General features: G+C 41.2%; 1 protein-coding gene across 1 annotated transcript in view; it reads left to right on the forward strand.

Moving 5' to 3' along the window:
* Nucleotides 1–704: 704 nt before the first annotated feature.
* Nucleotides 705–16,203, forward strand: part of BPIFC (BPI fold containing family C) — a 41,308-nt gene continuing 25,809 nt past the window's right edge. The window contains exons 1-5 of the mRNA XM_063076193.1: nt 705–828; nt 2,425–2,545; nt 8,539–8,667; nt 14,368–14,523; nt 14,693–14,756. Of these exons, the coding sequence (XP_062932263.1) occupies nt 705–828; nt 2,425–2,545; nt 8,539–8,667; nt 14,368–14,523; nt 14,693–14,756 (594 nt within the window). The remainder of the gene's footprint in view (nt 829–2,424; nt 2,546–8,538; nt 8,668–14,367; nt 14,524–14,692; nt 14,757–16,203) is intronic.

Raw genomic sequence — 16,203 nt, forward strand, 5'->3', positions numbered from 1 at the left:
CCAAGCTTAGAGCTTAAACCCTGTCCTATGGACAAAGGAGAGTCGTCAAGGGTTTTTAAGCAGATGGGTGAATGCCTCACAGCTACCAAGGGCATCTTTCTAAACTACCAACTTGTAGTTCTAAAGCTGTCCAGAACCCCCTACTCTCCACCCCCCAGTATCCTTTCCAGGGCATATCTCAATTATAGAATTGACTGCAAAGCTACCATATTGTATTGTATTGTATTGCATAGCATTATTTTGTACTGTGCTACAATCGTGTGTATGTATGTGTGTGTCTGATTCACCCACTAGTCTGTGAAAAGCAGAGGTCAGGCCACAGGTAGGTTACCTCTACATCCTCAGCACCTAGAACATATTCTGGTGTGTTCAATAAACAATTACTAAATAAATGATCACTGGGTGGGGAGAGGGGAAGGAACGGGTAAAGGGTCACAAAAATCATCTACAATGTATATTGAGAAGTTAAAATAAAATTTTAAAAATTAAAATTAAAATTAAAAAAGTAAGAAATAAATAAATGATCACTAAAAAGGTGGGTGGGTGGATGGATAAATGGATAGATGGATGGATGGATGGATGGACGAATAGATGAAGTTCTAGAAGTGAGCAATAACAATGAGAAAGCCTAGAAATGCTGGATGGAATTGGCCTATGAGAAAGTCAAGAATAATAAAAGAACAATAAATGTTGCTTAACTGCAGATGTATACAAAGACGGTTCCAGTCTTCTGGGGATGTTTCCTCCTGTGCAATCTCTACATCTCATCTTCTCAGACCATTTACCCTGGAATCAAGGCAAGGGTTACTCAGCGGGCACTAGACTATGGTGAGTTGGATACTTTAAGAAGCCAGGCTGCAGCCCCCCGCCAGGTGGGTCTATGAGTCAAAGTGAGGAGCTCATAACTTGGGCTGTCTCATGACTGAGACAAGCTCTAATGTGGGGTGATCCAGTCCCTTGTGTAGAAGCTGCTGAGATGGCTGGGAAGAAAGTGTCACCTAAAAAATTGTCATCTTTATGGGAAGCATATCCAAACACAGCCACAAGCACTCAATGCAAATTAGCTATTATTGTTTTTATTATTTTTATCTCATCTGTTATGCCCCCACATTTTCCCAGAAAGAGATTTGATATGCTTATTACTAATAGTATCTAAAAGATATTTATTAAAATGGAGATGACAGTGACAGTACCTACCCATGGGGTTGTTGTAGGAAATAAATAAATTAACATATATAAAGCACTTAAAATAGGGTCTGGCAAATAGCAAATGCCCAACAAATATTGGCTATTGTCATTTTCACATATGTGAACAGACTCCTCTATGATTACTATTGTCCCCATGTCACAGAGGAGGGAAGTGAGGGACAGAGAGGTTGTGTAACCTGCAGAGTCACACAAGGTAGTAAGTGATAATGTCTGGATTCAAACCTAAGCTCTCTGATAGTGCCTTTGGGTTTAGCTTTACAACCCCATATTACAACATTATTCGTGGCATTTTAGAGGATAAAAATTTGCTCTTCTTCATCTATAACAAGGACAGAATAACTGGAAATGAACTTTAACTGAAAAGTAGGAGATAAAGGTAAAATTTTCTCCTTGAGAAGGTTACAATTAGAAGATCATTCTTCATTAACTGTGTAAGTCACTTTTCTCAAGCTCACTAATGTGGGCAAGGGTCTTTTGCCCAATGAGCTCAGAGAAATATGTTCTGTGATGCTTCCATGTAAAGAAGCTAATGGATTATCCTGGGTGAGACAAAAGCAGTGGTTATTAACCTTTTCTGGGTCTTCGGATCCTTTGATAATCTGGTGAAAATGTGGATCCTCTTCCCCTGAAAAATGAGACACATATGCACACACAATCCACTCATAGTGTTCTATTAGAATTTCTAGAGGTTCAAGGGTTTCCTACAGCCTGTGAATCTCAAGCCAAAAGTTCCTGAGCTTAAAGAATCTGGAAGGAAAAAAAATAGATAGAATAATTTTCTGGAACTGGCCATTTTCCTGGATTTTACTACTGGCTCACCCTGTTCTTAGCTGCATGATTTGGGCAAGAATTAACCTCTCTGAGGCTCATTTTCCTCATCTGTAAAGTGTGCAACATGATAACGGTAGTATCTTTTGAAGAATATTTTGCACTTTTCCTATCACGCTGTCCTGTGATAAATCTTTTTAGCCCTGGCCACATAATGAAAATTTTTCATGATATTAGGTTTGTGGTCTTGAGCAAGTTCCTTAGCCTCTCTGAGGACCAGTGTTTTCATCTGTAAAGCAGGGACAATAACTCCCACTTTGTAACATTGCTGTTTTCTAAATATCTAAGAACATGTCTTACTCAACAAATTGCATTTGTGTGGTTAATGATAGTACATCGTTATCACGTTTGGTATTATCAACAGACACTTTCTTGTTTTCCTCACAGGTGTTCAAGCTGGAATGGACATTATTGAGCAAATGGCAATGGAAAAGAACATCCCAGATATAAAAGGCTCTGAGTCTCTTGAATTTCTAAAGGTTGATTATGTGAACTACAATTTTTCAAAGTAAGTAAAAGAGAAGAGCATTTTGTCTCACATATGAAAAGCTCGAAAGAAACTGTAGAGGAATCTTACGGATGCTCTATGATTTCATCAGAATCCAACCTCATTATTTTTTTCTTCTCCATCATCCTTAGCTCTGGATTCTATTCTCCAATTTGCCTCTTGGCCCACTATGGCCACTGCAGTTCCATCCATCAAATCCATGTTTCAGGCAGTTGGAAGGAGAAGGAGACAAGGGTAAAAGGGTTCTTATAAGCTGAATCAGTCTCCTCTTTTAATTAAGTTTTTTTTTTCTGAAGCTCTATCCTAATAAGATTCTGCCTATGCAACAATGAACAGAAGAATTTAGTTACATGGCCCCACTTATTAACAAGGGAGATTGCAAAATTAGCTTCTCAACCAGACAATTTGTCACCCCCAACAAATTCAGAAATGTTGAGGAAAGAAAGGAAAATGGATGTTCAGACAACAACTGGCAACCTCCGCCATAGTTGCCGACAAGAGCCCCAAAATCAGTATAGGGAGAGGATGTCTTTGTCCACCTTCAGCTCAGTCTTAAAGGTTAGGGGACAGTCATGCTTTTATAAGGACTTCCCTGTGAGTGTCATTCACAGTTTGCCCCCAACACTTTATCAATCCAGTGATAATTCCCTGCTACTCCAACCCTTTGGAGTAATCATTTCTTTGCTGTAGATGATAACATTCTATGAAACCCAGAGGTGTTTGTTTGTTTGTTTGTTTGTTTGTTTGTTTTAGTGGGGGGAAAGAGATGATGATCTAAGGAAAGTTCCTGGCAAGTGCCCTAGCCTGTACAATGTCAGCTATTCAACAGGCATTCATTGAGCACCTACTGCATATCAGGCTTCGTTCTAAGCATAGAGGATATTGTAGTGAACAACATACCTGCTCTTAATGTACAACGGGATAGATGGACATTAAATATATATTTACAAAACTATTTCATTGCAATGATAATGCCACAGCAGAAAAATACAGGGAGAATTATGTAATATCAAGTACAGGTAAAGATGAGGAGAAACAGGTATTCTCGTGCGTTGATGGTAGTAGATAAATTGATACAATAAGTTTAGGTTTGTGTTGTCCACACAGTAGCCACTAGCCACATGTGGCTACTGAGTACTTGAAATATAACTAGTGCAACTGATGACCTGCATTTTTTTAATTTACTTAATTTTAATTAACTTTAATTTTAAAAACTGATTCTTCGGTCAGTTTTTGAAAAACTTTTAAGTATGTTTGGAACAATTTTGTAAGTTTACTCTTTCAACTGAAAATTTTATCAATTCTAAATACATGTCAAGCATTTCTCATGAAATCTGGTATTCTTTTGTTTTGTTTTGTTTTTGTGGCTGGCCAGTACAGGGATTCAAACCCTTGACCTTGGTGTTATAAAACTACATTAAATCCAATGGCTGAATTGAAGTGTATCATGTGTGCAAAATACATACCAGGTTTTGAAGACTTATTCTGGAGAAAGAAAAGAAACTATCTCATTAATAATTTTTATATTGATTACATGTTGATATGGTAATATTTTGGATATATTGGGATAAGGAAAAATATTAATAAAATTAATTTCACCTGTTTGTTTTCCCTTTTCCTAGAGTGATTAGCAGGAAATTTTACTTTACATATATGGCTCACATTATATTCCTATTGGAAGGTGCTATTTTGGAAGGTGACTTACAAGTATCATATATATATATATATATATATATATATATATATATATATATATATATATATATATATATATATATATATTCCCTTTGACTCAACAATTTCACTTTTTACATCCTCCCTAGAGAATCACAGGTACACAAGCAGGACGTATGAGGATGCTCACTGTGATATTGCTTATAATACAGAAGTACTGGAAACAACCTCAGTGTTTACCAACAAAGAAATGATTTTTTTCAGTGGTTCATCAACAGCTGGGAATACTCTGCAGCAGTTATGCAGAACTGGTTAGACATATATGTATCAAAATGAAAATATTTCCAAGATATATTAAACGACGGTGGGACTCAGGATGTGTAGTAGAGAATAGGTAGGAAAGGATGCATAGAAGAGGAAATAGCAATCGTTTGTTATCAGCTACCCCACTTATGTTTTATATTTTTCCTAATCTTAGTTCATGGCAGTGCCTTTCTCCTGTGCAGCAGTTATACACAGATGAACTCATTCTGTCTCCCCAATCTACCTGTAACACTCCTTCTAAGTGTTTGCCTGGAAGAGGTTGGGTGCAGTACCCAGTGTTGTGCAGCTAGAACAGACCTTGGCTCCAAGTCCGGGGCTCTCTGCGCAATACGGAAGGGGCATAGCCTCGCGGTTAAGGGCACAGTCTGAAGTCAGACGGAGGAGGGTTCCAGGCCTGGTCCTACCACTTGTATATGACGTCAGCCACTTTTCTTATCGTCTCGCCTCTGAATGAGACACGCAAAAAGAGCAATTGCCTCACAGGATTACTCCAAGTGTTAAAATGAGCTAATGCTTGTGAAACGCTTTGCACAGTCTGGCAGGTAGTAATCGCTCAATAGAAGTCCATGATAATTTTTCATAACGCATGTGGCCATCTCTCTATGTAGATTACACGCAACCCACCGCCTCACCGGTACCAAGGGTTACCCGTTTGACTCCTAGGGGAAGGCAGCTCGTTAAGTACGTTCCTCAGAGCCCAGGGTGCTCACCAGTACTGCATGGATCAAGCGGGGTGGGGTGGGGGAGGAGCTCAATGCCCCCCAGACCGGAATCAGCCCGGGCAGGGACGAGGACGAGCTCCTCCCACCAGCGCAGAAGGCCGAGCGGCAGGAGGAGCTCAGGAGCCGATGACGCCCGCCTGTGCCAGCGGCATCTCGACGGTGAAGAGCCCCAGACCGAACTGCACCTCCGGCTGCAGGCCCCACGGGTCATGCTCAGCCTGCAGCAGCAGCTGCGTCAGCGCCACCTGAACCCCGGTGCGGCGGGGAGAAGAGGGGCAGGTGCCAGGCGTGGCCGGCGACCCTCAGATGGTGCTTTCCGCCGCCCACCCGGCCTGAGAGAGGCCCACAGCCCGCCGGGCGCACGCGGAAGGTGCACCGCCAGGGGACGGGGTCTCACCCGGAGCGGTCCGCGGGGCGCCGGATCCTCATCCCCGAGGTGGGCCGGGGGGTCCGCACCTCACACCCACCCGTCGTCGGCACCGAGCCAACGCCCGGCCTAACAAGGCTCCGGGGGACGGGGACGAAGGGGACGCCGGGTCCAGGAGCCCCGCGTGCTCCCTGGCTGCAGGCGCGGGCCTCGCTCCTCCCGCCACCGAGTCTCTGCCACCTTGACGTCCGGTGACGACCTTCCCCATGGATCCTGAAACTGCGTCTTGGCCTCATGGCCCGGGCTGAAAGGAGCATTTTGGGCTGAAAGGAGCGTTTTTTGTTTTTTTTTTTAAACAAAACCGAGAAACAAGCAACAAAATATACCCTTTGTCAGAAGGAGAGAAAGAAAAAAAAGCCTTAACTACAAAACGTGGAAGAACTGAAGCTTATCACTGCCTAGAGGGAAATGCTGTGCTAATCTGGCTGCTTCCAGCAAATTGTGCCTGAGATTTTTTTTTGGGGGGGGGGGTGGTTAATGTAGAAGAAAGTTAGCAAGCAGGATGCCATTATTTTTCTTTTTTTTTCTGCATATGTTTGGTAAACAGCAAAAAAAAAAATTTTCACATTTTAAAACATTTATTTAGAATAAAATAGGACATCCTTTATAGCCACTGTGAAGGATTTAAATTGATGAACTGATTATGATTCAGTCTTGTAGGAAGAGCTTTGAGGGAATATTGAGGTAAGAAACAATTTCCAGTAGCTTTCATTGTTTTGTTTTTGTTTTTGTTTTTAATTATAATGATTTTTTATTTATTTTTTTAAATTTTATTTTACTTCTCAATATACATTGTAGTTGGTTTTCATGCCCCTTTTCCCGTTCCTCTTCACCCCCTCCCCTCCCCGCCACATCATATCGGTTCACTTGACTTAAAAAGTTCAAGGAATTTTTGAGATTGTTGTGTCTTCTTCCCCCCCACCCTTTATTTGTTTGTGTGTTTATTTATTTATTTATTTTTAGCTCTCACAAATAAGTGAGAACGTGGTTTTTCTCTTTCTCTGCCTGACTTGTTTCACTTAATATAATTTTCTCTAAGTCCATCCATGTTATTGTGAATGGTAGTATTTCATTCCTTTTTGTAGCAGAGTAGAGGCCGGCCCGTGGCTCACTTGGTAGAGTGCGCTGCTGATAGCAGAGTAGTATCCCATTGCGTAGATGTACCACAGTTTCCTTATCCACTCATCTGATGATGGACATTTAGGCTGGTTTCAACTCCTGGCTATTGTAAATAGTGCTGCAATAAACACTGGAGTACAGGTATCCCTTTGGTATGATGATTTCATTCCTCTCGGTATATTCCCAACAGTAGAATAGATGGGTCATATGGTAATTGTTTGAGGAACCTCCATACCATTTTCCATAAAGGCTGCACCATTTTGCAGCCCCACCAACAGTGTATGAAAGTTCCTTTTTCTCCACAACCTCTCCAGCACATATCATTCTCAGTCTTTTGGATATTAGCCATCCTAACTGGAGTGAGATGGTATCTCAAAGTGGTCTTGATTTGCATTTCCCAGATGCTAAGTGAAGTTGATCATTTTTTCATGTGTCTGTTGGCCATTCAGCTCCTTTGCTCATTTTTTAATTGGGTTGTTTTTTTGCTGTAAAGTTGTTTGAGTTCCTTATATATTCTGGATATTAATCCTTTGTCAGATGTATATTTTGCAAATATTTTCTCCCACTCTGTTGGTTGTCTTTTTACTCTGTTGATTGTTCCTTTTGCTGTGCAGAAGCTTTTTAGTTTGGCATACTCCCATTTGTTTATTTTTCGTTTAGTTGCCTGTGCTTTTGGGGTCATATTCGTGAAGTCTGTACTCACTCCTGCTTCCTGGAGTGTTTCCCCCATGTTTTCTTTAAGAAGTTTTATTGTTTCAGGATGCATATTTAATTCTTTAATCCATTTTGAGTTAATTTTGGTATAAGATGAGAGGTATGGGTCTAATTTAATTCTCCTACATAGGAGTATCCAGTTATCCCAGCACCATTTGTTGAAAAGGCAGTCTCTTCCCCAGTAGGTAGACTTGCTGCCTTTGTCAAAGATCAGATGGCTGTAGGCATATATATATATATATATATATAAGTTTCATGTCTCTTGCTATTTCTGCTGCTGTTTCTAGAACTGAGCGTTGCATTTCAAGTTCAACCAGATTATTAAAAGTGTTTTGCAAAGATCCAAATAAATGAATGAATAAATAAATAAATAAGTTTCTCAACTAGGGAAGATACTGTTCACACAAAGGGCATTTGGAAACAGGAGGAAGGCACATTTTGGGTTGTCCCAGTGACTGGTGGGGAGGGACACTACTGGTATATGTGCCAAATATCCTGCAATTAGCCATCCCATCAGAATGCTAATATCAAGCTGAATACCATTCTCCCACCTCCCTGTGAGGTAAAAAGTCTCCATTTCTCATCAGTAGCCCCTGAAGTTGGGGAAGTGCTTTGAATGACTGGCTCAAGATCTTGCAGTGATTTGTTGGTGAATCTAAAATGTTAAGCATTTGAGAAACACTGGGATTGCTGAAGGAAAAAATAATGACAGCAATGTTCCATCTGTTTTTGTCTTTAAAGAAACTAAAGAATTAGATTATTTGATTATTCACAATTTTATTTTCAAACATGCTCATTTCTCCCTTCGACTAAATACAAGGGGTTTCCTGCTAAGAGTTTGAGGGGAATTAAGAGGCAGTGTCCAGAGAATACCCTGCCGACAGGAGGTTCCTTCCTCTCTAGGAACTCACAATGGCCTTGATGGCAGGAGTTCTACAGCTGCATATTTGACTTTGCTTGACATAGAGATGTGCCAAAGAGTTGCCCTAACTCTTCTGTTTCTTGTTTTACAGCATAAAAATCAATGCCTTTTCATTTCCAAATACTTCACTAGCCTTTGTGCCTGGAGTGGGAATCAAAGTGCTGACCAACCACGGTACTGCCAACATCAGCACAGACTGGGAAATCAAGTCTCCGCTCTTGTGAGTATTCCACTGAAATGTCTGCCAGTGTTCTGTGGGGAAACAGAGCAAAAACTGAAAAATGTATAAATTCACCAATGTTTGTGATGTTAGTCTTCTTTCTCTCAGTATTAACAATCTTTCTCAAGAACATATTTTTCCAGGAGAAATTTAAATCAGGAAATCCGTACTTGCAGGGGTATGGTAGGGTGGTGTCCCAACCCGCGGGATATTCAACGCAGACCCTGGAGGGGGGAGTGGGAATTGGATGGGACAAGAGACAAGAGAAATGGAGACAAGACAGTATTCTGATCAAGTCTCGTTTATTAGCCAGAAGGTCACAGCTTGTATAGCCAGCAGGAAGGAATCAGCAGATAAGGAAGTATGCAGCAGATGTTTTCCGGGAAAAATCACAGGGCAAGTCTTCCAGGAAACAGAAAATTCTCCTGTTATCTATGGCAAGTTGCAAAGTTACCCACACCCATAGTGCACAGGAGGGGGAAGGACGGAAGATAACAGCAAACAAGGCTCTGAGGCCTCGAGGCAATAGCCGGGCTCTATGGCTCCAGACAGGCAGGCTCTTAGGCAACAGCCGGGTTCTCTGGCTCTGGACAGGGTGGTGCTTTAAAGGCAGAGCAACTGATGAAATGTCATTTAAGATTTCCTAAAAACTAGAAGTCCCTGACTGTCAGGGGAACAGATGTGCTCAACATTTTAGATCCACCAACAAATCACTAGATGATCTCGAGCCAGTTATTCAATGCACTTCACCATCTTCAGGGGCTACTGATGAGAAACAGGTTGGAAAATGTATTCAGCTGGAGCTCCAAACTCCCCCAACCAAAAGGCCTTTGCACCCTCACACAGAAGGAAGGGGTCAAATTCAAGGTATGCTTACAGACCACTTACTATGTGCAAGTCTCTACCTGGGTGCAATGTTTAGGTCTGCCTTGGTTGGTGCCCCAGAACAACACATTCATTCATCTATTAGGTCACTCAACAAACATTTATTGAGTGCCTCCTGTGCACCATTTATCCCAATCTCAAGAACTCCAGTTTTACCGTAGCGGTGCACCACGACCAGCTCCGGGACGGCTGGGAAGGCCCGGCGGGGAAGGTCAGGTCACGATTTTGCTTGGCTCTGTTGTGAGGCTGCCGCATGGAATAAGAACCGGAATACCCAAGTGAGAATTTGAAAGGGGGTTGTTATTGGCCTGCCCGGAGACTGTCCCTCCAAGAAAGTCTCAGAAGAGAACAGCCCTGACCCAAAGTTTAGGGGTCTCATTGAAAGGTTGGCCAGTATGGGGATTTGAACCCTTGATTTTTGTGTTATAACACCACACTCTAACCAACTGAGCTAATGGGCCAGCCCTGGATATTCTGTTCTTAAAAGTACAACTAAGGGGAGACGTCCAGAGGGGTAGGCAGAAGCTCTGTGGAGACCACATGCCCTGCGGGGCCGCCATCGCACGATCCAGCAGATAGGCTTCACCGCCGCCACCCGGCTCCATTCCCAGCCCAGCCCAGTGCGCACAGAGTGGGGAAACATCTGGCAGGGGAGGCGGAGGCGCCGCAGAAACCACCCACCCTGTGGGGCCACCACTGCATGATCCAGCAGCTAGGCTTCACCACAGGCACCTGGCTCCATTCCCAGCCCGGCCCAATGCGTATGGAGCACAGAGACATCCAGCAGGGGAGATAGAAACTAATGAAAATAATGATACATCATACCAAAACCTGTGGGATACTGCAAAAGCAGTATTAAGGGGGAAATTTATTGCATTAAATGCTCACCTCAGAAGAACGAAAAGATGGCAAGTGAACAACCTAACATTTCACCTTAAAGAACTAGAAAAACAAGAAGAATCCAAACCTAAAGTTAGCAGACGGAAAGAAATCGTTAAGATCAGAGCAGAAATTAATGAAATTGAAACCCAAAAACAATACAAAAGATCAACGAATCAAAAAGTTGGTTTTTTGAAAAGATAAATAAAATTGACAAACCATTAGCATGGCTAACAAAAAAAAGAAGAGAGAAGATTCAAATAACAAAAATTAGAAATGAAAAAGGTGATATTACAACTGATTCATCTGAAATACAAGGAATCATTCGAGACTACTATAAACAACTATATGCCAACAAATTTGAAAATCTGGAGGAAATGGATCAATTACTGGACACACACAAGCTCCCAAAACTGAGCCATGAACATGTAGAAAATCTGAACAGACCAATAACAATAAAGGAGATTGAAGCTGTTATCAGAATGCTCCCAACAAAGAAAAGCCCAGGACCAGATGGATTCACAGCAGAATTTTACCAAACATTCAAAGAGGAATTGACACCGATTCTTTACAAACTATTCCAAAAGATTGAAACAGACGCAAATCTCCCAAACTCATTCTATGAAGCAAACATCATCCTGATACCAAAACCAGGTAAAGATATAACCAAAAAAGAAAACTACAGGCCAATATCCTTGATGAATATAGATGCAAAAATCCTCACTAAAATACTAGCAAACAGAATACAGCAACACATACATAAAATTATTCACCACGATCAAGTGGGATTCATCCCAGGGATGCAAGGTTGGTTCAACATATGCAAATCAATAAATGTGATACACCATATTAATAAAATCAAACACGAGGACCATATGATAATCTCTATAGATGCTGAAAAAGCATTTGATAAAATTCAACATTCATTCATGACAAAGACCCTCTATAAATTAGGTATACATGGAAAGAATCTCAACATAATTAAAGCCATATATGATAAACCCACTGCCAACATCATCCTGAATGGGGAAAAGCTGAAAGCTTTTCCTTTATGAACAGGAACTAGACAAGGATGCCCACTCTCACCACTACTATTAAACATAGTATTGGAAGTACTAGCCAGAGCAATCAGAGAAGAGAAGGAAATAAAGGGCATCCAGATTGGAAAAGATGAAGTCAAACTGTCCCTGTTGGCAGATGACGTGATCCTATACCGAACAGCCTAAAGCCTCTACAAAAAAACTCTTGGAGTTGATCAATGATTTCAGCACGGTAGCAGGATACAAAATCAACACACAAAAATCAGTAGCATTTCTTTTCTCCAATAGTGAACATGCAGAACGAGAAATCAAGAAAGCCTGCTCATTTACAATAGCCACCAAAAAAATAAAATACTTAGGGATTGAGTTAACCAAGGATAGGAAAAATCTCTATAATGAGAACTACAAACCACTGCTGAGAGAAATTAGAGAGGATACAAGAAGATGGAAAGATATCCCATGCTCTTTCACTATGTTGATTGGAAGAATCAACATAGTGAAAATGTCCATACTACCCAAAGTGATATACAAATTCAATGCAATCCCCATCAAAATTCCAAAGACATTTTTCTCAGAAATGGAAAGAACTATCCAGACATTTATATGGAATAACAACAGGCCACACATAGCCAAAGCAAGGCTGAGCAAAATAAATAAAGCTGGAGGCATAACACTACCTGACTTTAAACTGTACTACAAAGCTATAATAACCAAAACAGTATGGTACTGGCATAAAAACAGACACAATGGAATAGAATAGAGAATCCAGAAATCAATCCACACACCTACAGCCATCTGATCTTTGACAAAGGCACCAAGCCTATACACTGGGGAAGAGATTGCCTCTTCAGCAAATGGTGCTGGGAGAACTGGATATCAATATGCAGGAGAATGAAACTAGACCCATACCTTTCACCATACACTAAAGTCAACTCTAAAATGGATTAAAGAATTAAATACACACCCTGAAACAATAAAACTTCTTAAAGAAAACATAGGAGAGACACTTCAGGAAATAGGACTGGACACAGACTTCATGAATACGACCCCAAAAGCATGGGCAACCAAAGGAAAAATAAACAAATGGGATTATATCAAACTAAAGAGCTTCTGCACAGCAAAAGAAACAATTAACAGAGTTAAAAGACAACCAACAGAGTGGGAGAAAATATTTGCAAAATATACATCTGACAAAGGATCAATATCCAGAATATACAAGGAACTCAAACAACTTTACAAGAAAAAAACAAGCAACCCAATTAAAAAATGGGCAAAAGAGATAAGTAGGCATTTCTCTATGGAAGATATACAAATGGCCAACAGACATATGAAAAAATGCTCAACATCACTCAGCATCCGGGAAATGCAAATCAAAACTACACTGAGAGGGCCGGCCCGTGGCTCACTCGGGAGAGTGTGGTGCTGAGAACACCAAGGCCCCGGGTTCGGATCCCATATACGGATGGCCGGTTTGCTCACTGGCTGAGCGTGGTGCTCACAACACCAAGTCAAGGGTTAAGATCCCCTTACCGGTCATCTTTTAAAAAAATAAAATAAAATAAAAAAAACTGCACTGAGATACCATCTCACCCCAGTTAGGATGGCTAAAATCCAAAAGACTCTGAACGATAAATGCTGGAGAGGTTGTGGAGATAAAGGAACTCTCATACATTGTTAGTGGGACTGAAAAATGGTGCAGCCTCTATGGAAAATGGTATGGAGTTTCCTCAAACAATTGCAGATAGATCTGCCGTATGACCCAGCTATCCCACAGCTGGGAATATACCCAGAGGAATGGAAATCATCAAGTTGAAGGTATACCTGTTCCCCAATGTTCATCGCAGCACTCTTTACAATAGCCAAGAGTTGGAACCAGCCCAAATGTCCATCATCGGATGAGTGGATACAGAAAATGTGGTATATCTACACAATGGAATACTACTCAGCTATTAAAAAGAATGAAATACTGCCATTTGCAACAACATGGATGGTCCTTGAGAGAATTATATTAAGTGAAACAAGTCAGGCACAGAAAGAGAAATACCACATGTTCTCACTTATTGGTGGGAGCTAAAAATAAATAAATAAATTCACACATGCACAAAAGAAAAAAAACGGGGTGGGGGAGAAGAAGACATAACAATTACAATTCCTTAAAGTTGACATGACAAGCATACAGAAAGGACATTGTTTGGAGGGAGAGGGGAGAGGGAGGAGGGAGGGAGGTTTTGGTAATGAGCCACAATAATCAACCACATTGTATATCGATAAAATAAAATTTAAAAAAGCAAAGTACAACTTAAACTAAAAAAAAAACAACTCTAGTTTTATAGATTGTGGAGAAATGGTGTTTTCCCATAAACAGCATGGATTCATGTATACATTCATTTATTCAGTGATTCATCAACTATGTGTTGAGTGCTTATTCTGTGTCAGGTAACATGCCAGGTCCTGGAGAAATGGAGATAAATAACACACAGTCCACTCCCTCAAGGAGTTACAGACTACGTCTAAGTGTCATTTCACAATCTATGCACCTCCTGAATAAGATATTGCCAACTTTACCACTGATGTTCTCTCTCTAAACAAACATTGTCTATAAATGATGCTCAATATGTGCTCAACCACTACCAGGGCCAGAACAGTCAGAATGAATGAAACAACTACAATATCCCAAAATCTGTTATCATTCACATATTCACTATTTCTTTTGTTCACTAAATATCCATCCAGCACCTACTCTGCTCCTACCTGTTGTAGGTGCCAAGAATCCAGAGGTGAACATGACAAAGTCCCTGCCCTCCAGGAGCTTACAGTCTCTTAGTAATCAAAGAAACAAGACCCATCTCCATGCCTGACCCATGCTTGGGTAACCTTGCACTTTCTCTCTAAACAGTCAAGACACAGGAGGAGCTGATCTGTTTCTCTCTGGGGTCTACTTTACCGGTATCATTATCCTGATCCGAAACGACTTTGGTCACCCAACCCTGAAGCTCCAAGACTGCTATGCCCAAGTGAGCCATGCCCACGTCTCATTTTCTGGAGAACTCAGGTGAGTTAGAGCACCATGGTGGGAAGTGGCTAGACTGGGGCTGGATACTCAGGCAGCACATAGGGGAGGTTTCTAACCAGCAGATTACGGACACTGAGAAAGATCTTTTTATTTTTTTCCTCTTTCTCTCCCTCTCTCTCTCTCTTTTTTTTTTTCCTCTTTTTCCTAGTGTCCTATATAATTCTTTTGCTGAACCCATGGAGAAACCCATTTTAAGGAACTTAAATGAAATGGTAAGTCTTTAAAGATAAGACAACCACAGTAAAATGCCATCAGCAGCAGTTCCACCATCTTTTAATTAATTCTTAATTAATAAACCTTTACTGAGTACCTACTGTGTGCTAGGCACCATCCCAGGCACCTTCACACACATTAAGTATCCTTTGCAACTTAATAACAGTTTCTCAAGTACCTACTATGTGACAGACATTGTGGTAGGTGCTGGAGATGCAGAGATGAATAAAATAACATCGCTTCTCTCAAGTCTCTCACCATAGGGTGGGCAAACAGTCAACAGGAATTTACATATTGTGTTCCTATTGCATGCCCAGTGCCGGACTAGGGGTCTGTTGGTGATATAAAAGAGGAATAGACTTGCCTATTCAGAAAAGCCAAGCTTATGAAACAATAACTGAATGAGTACTTGAATTTAGTGCATAGTTGTGTGATTATTAGATTAAACTGAAGGGGTTAAGAGAAATGGAAAAATAACAGAAGTGGAATCTGGAAGTGTCCTGGGAGTTATTTTTTAAAGGATGTAAGACTTGAACCAGGCCTTGAAATATAGGTAAGATTCAGATAGGTTAGGAATGAGGGAGAAGAAAAGATATTTTCAGGAAATAGAGTAAGAATAAGTTAAAAGAATAAAATAAGCTAAGATGCCTTCCAAACTATAAGTACCCCAATTCCAGATCAGTGTTGGAGAAAGGGAAAAATGGAATTGAATGTGCACTCTCTTCCCAATTCTAACCATACCTTCCCTGAACCCTTTTGCCATATTTTGGGGGCATTCAAGAACATGAATGAGGTGGACTGGAAAAGAAGGGAGACTCTTCTAGAAAAGGAGGACGAGGATGGTGGTTAGCTATCTTTATCTCTCTAGTGCTCAGCTCAGTGCTTGGCAGACAGTACGTGCTTAATGAACATCAGGGAGAAAGTCAACACTTAAAAACATCAAGCAGGGGCCGACCCCGTGGCGCACTCAGGAGAGTGCGGCGCTGGGAGCACAGCAGTGCTCCCGCCGCGGGTTCGGATCCTATATGGCGGGTTCAGATCCTATATGAGGATGGCCGGTGTGCTCACTGGCTGAGCACGGTGCGGCCGGTCACAAAAAAAATGACAAAAAAAAAAAACCATCAAGCAGCTTGTCCAAGGAGGTTACCGAACTGGTCAGGGAACTCTGAAGCTTCATGGTCTTTCTCCATCCTTACCGAACAGGTGCTGAGTGCCAGTGAATGTGCACATTAAAGAGTGACTGGGAAATTGTCACTTTCAAGGACCCCACACTTGATCATTCCTCTGTTTGAAATGAGGCATGGTCCTTTGACCTCTGATGGGAGGCCAATGAAGAAGGAATTATGTCGCAGAAGCCAATAATTAAGCTTGCCTGGAGTTTATATATGGCTTAGAGATAGTAGATGCTTTACTTCTATAATTCTTTCTGTGCCACTGGAAGACAGA

Source organism: Cynocephalus volans, chromosome 12, assembly GCF_027409185.1.
Source record: "Cynocephalus volans isolate mCynVol1 chromosome 12, mCynVol1.pri, whole genome shotgun sequence".
Lineage (NCBI taxonomy): Eukaryota > Metazoa > Chordata > Mammalia > Dermoptera > Cynocephalidae > Cynocephalus > Cynocephalus volans.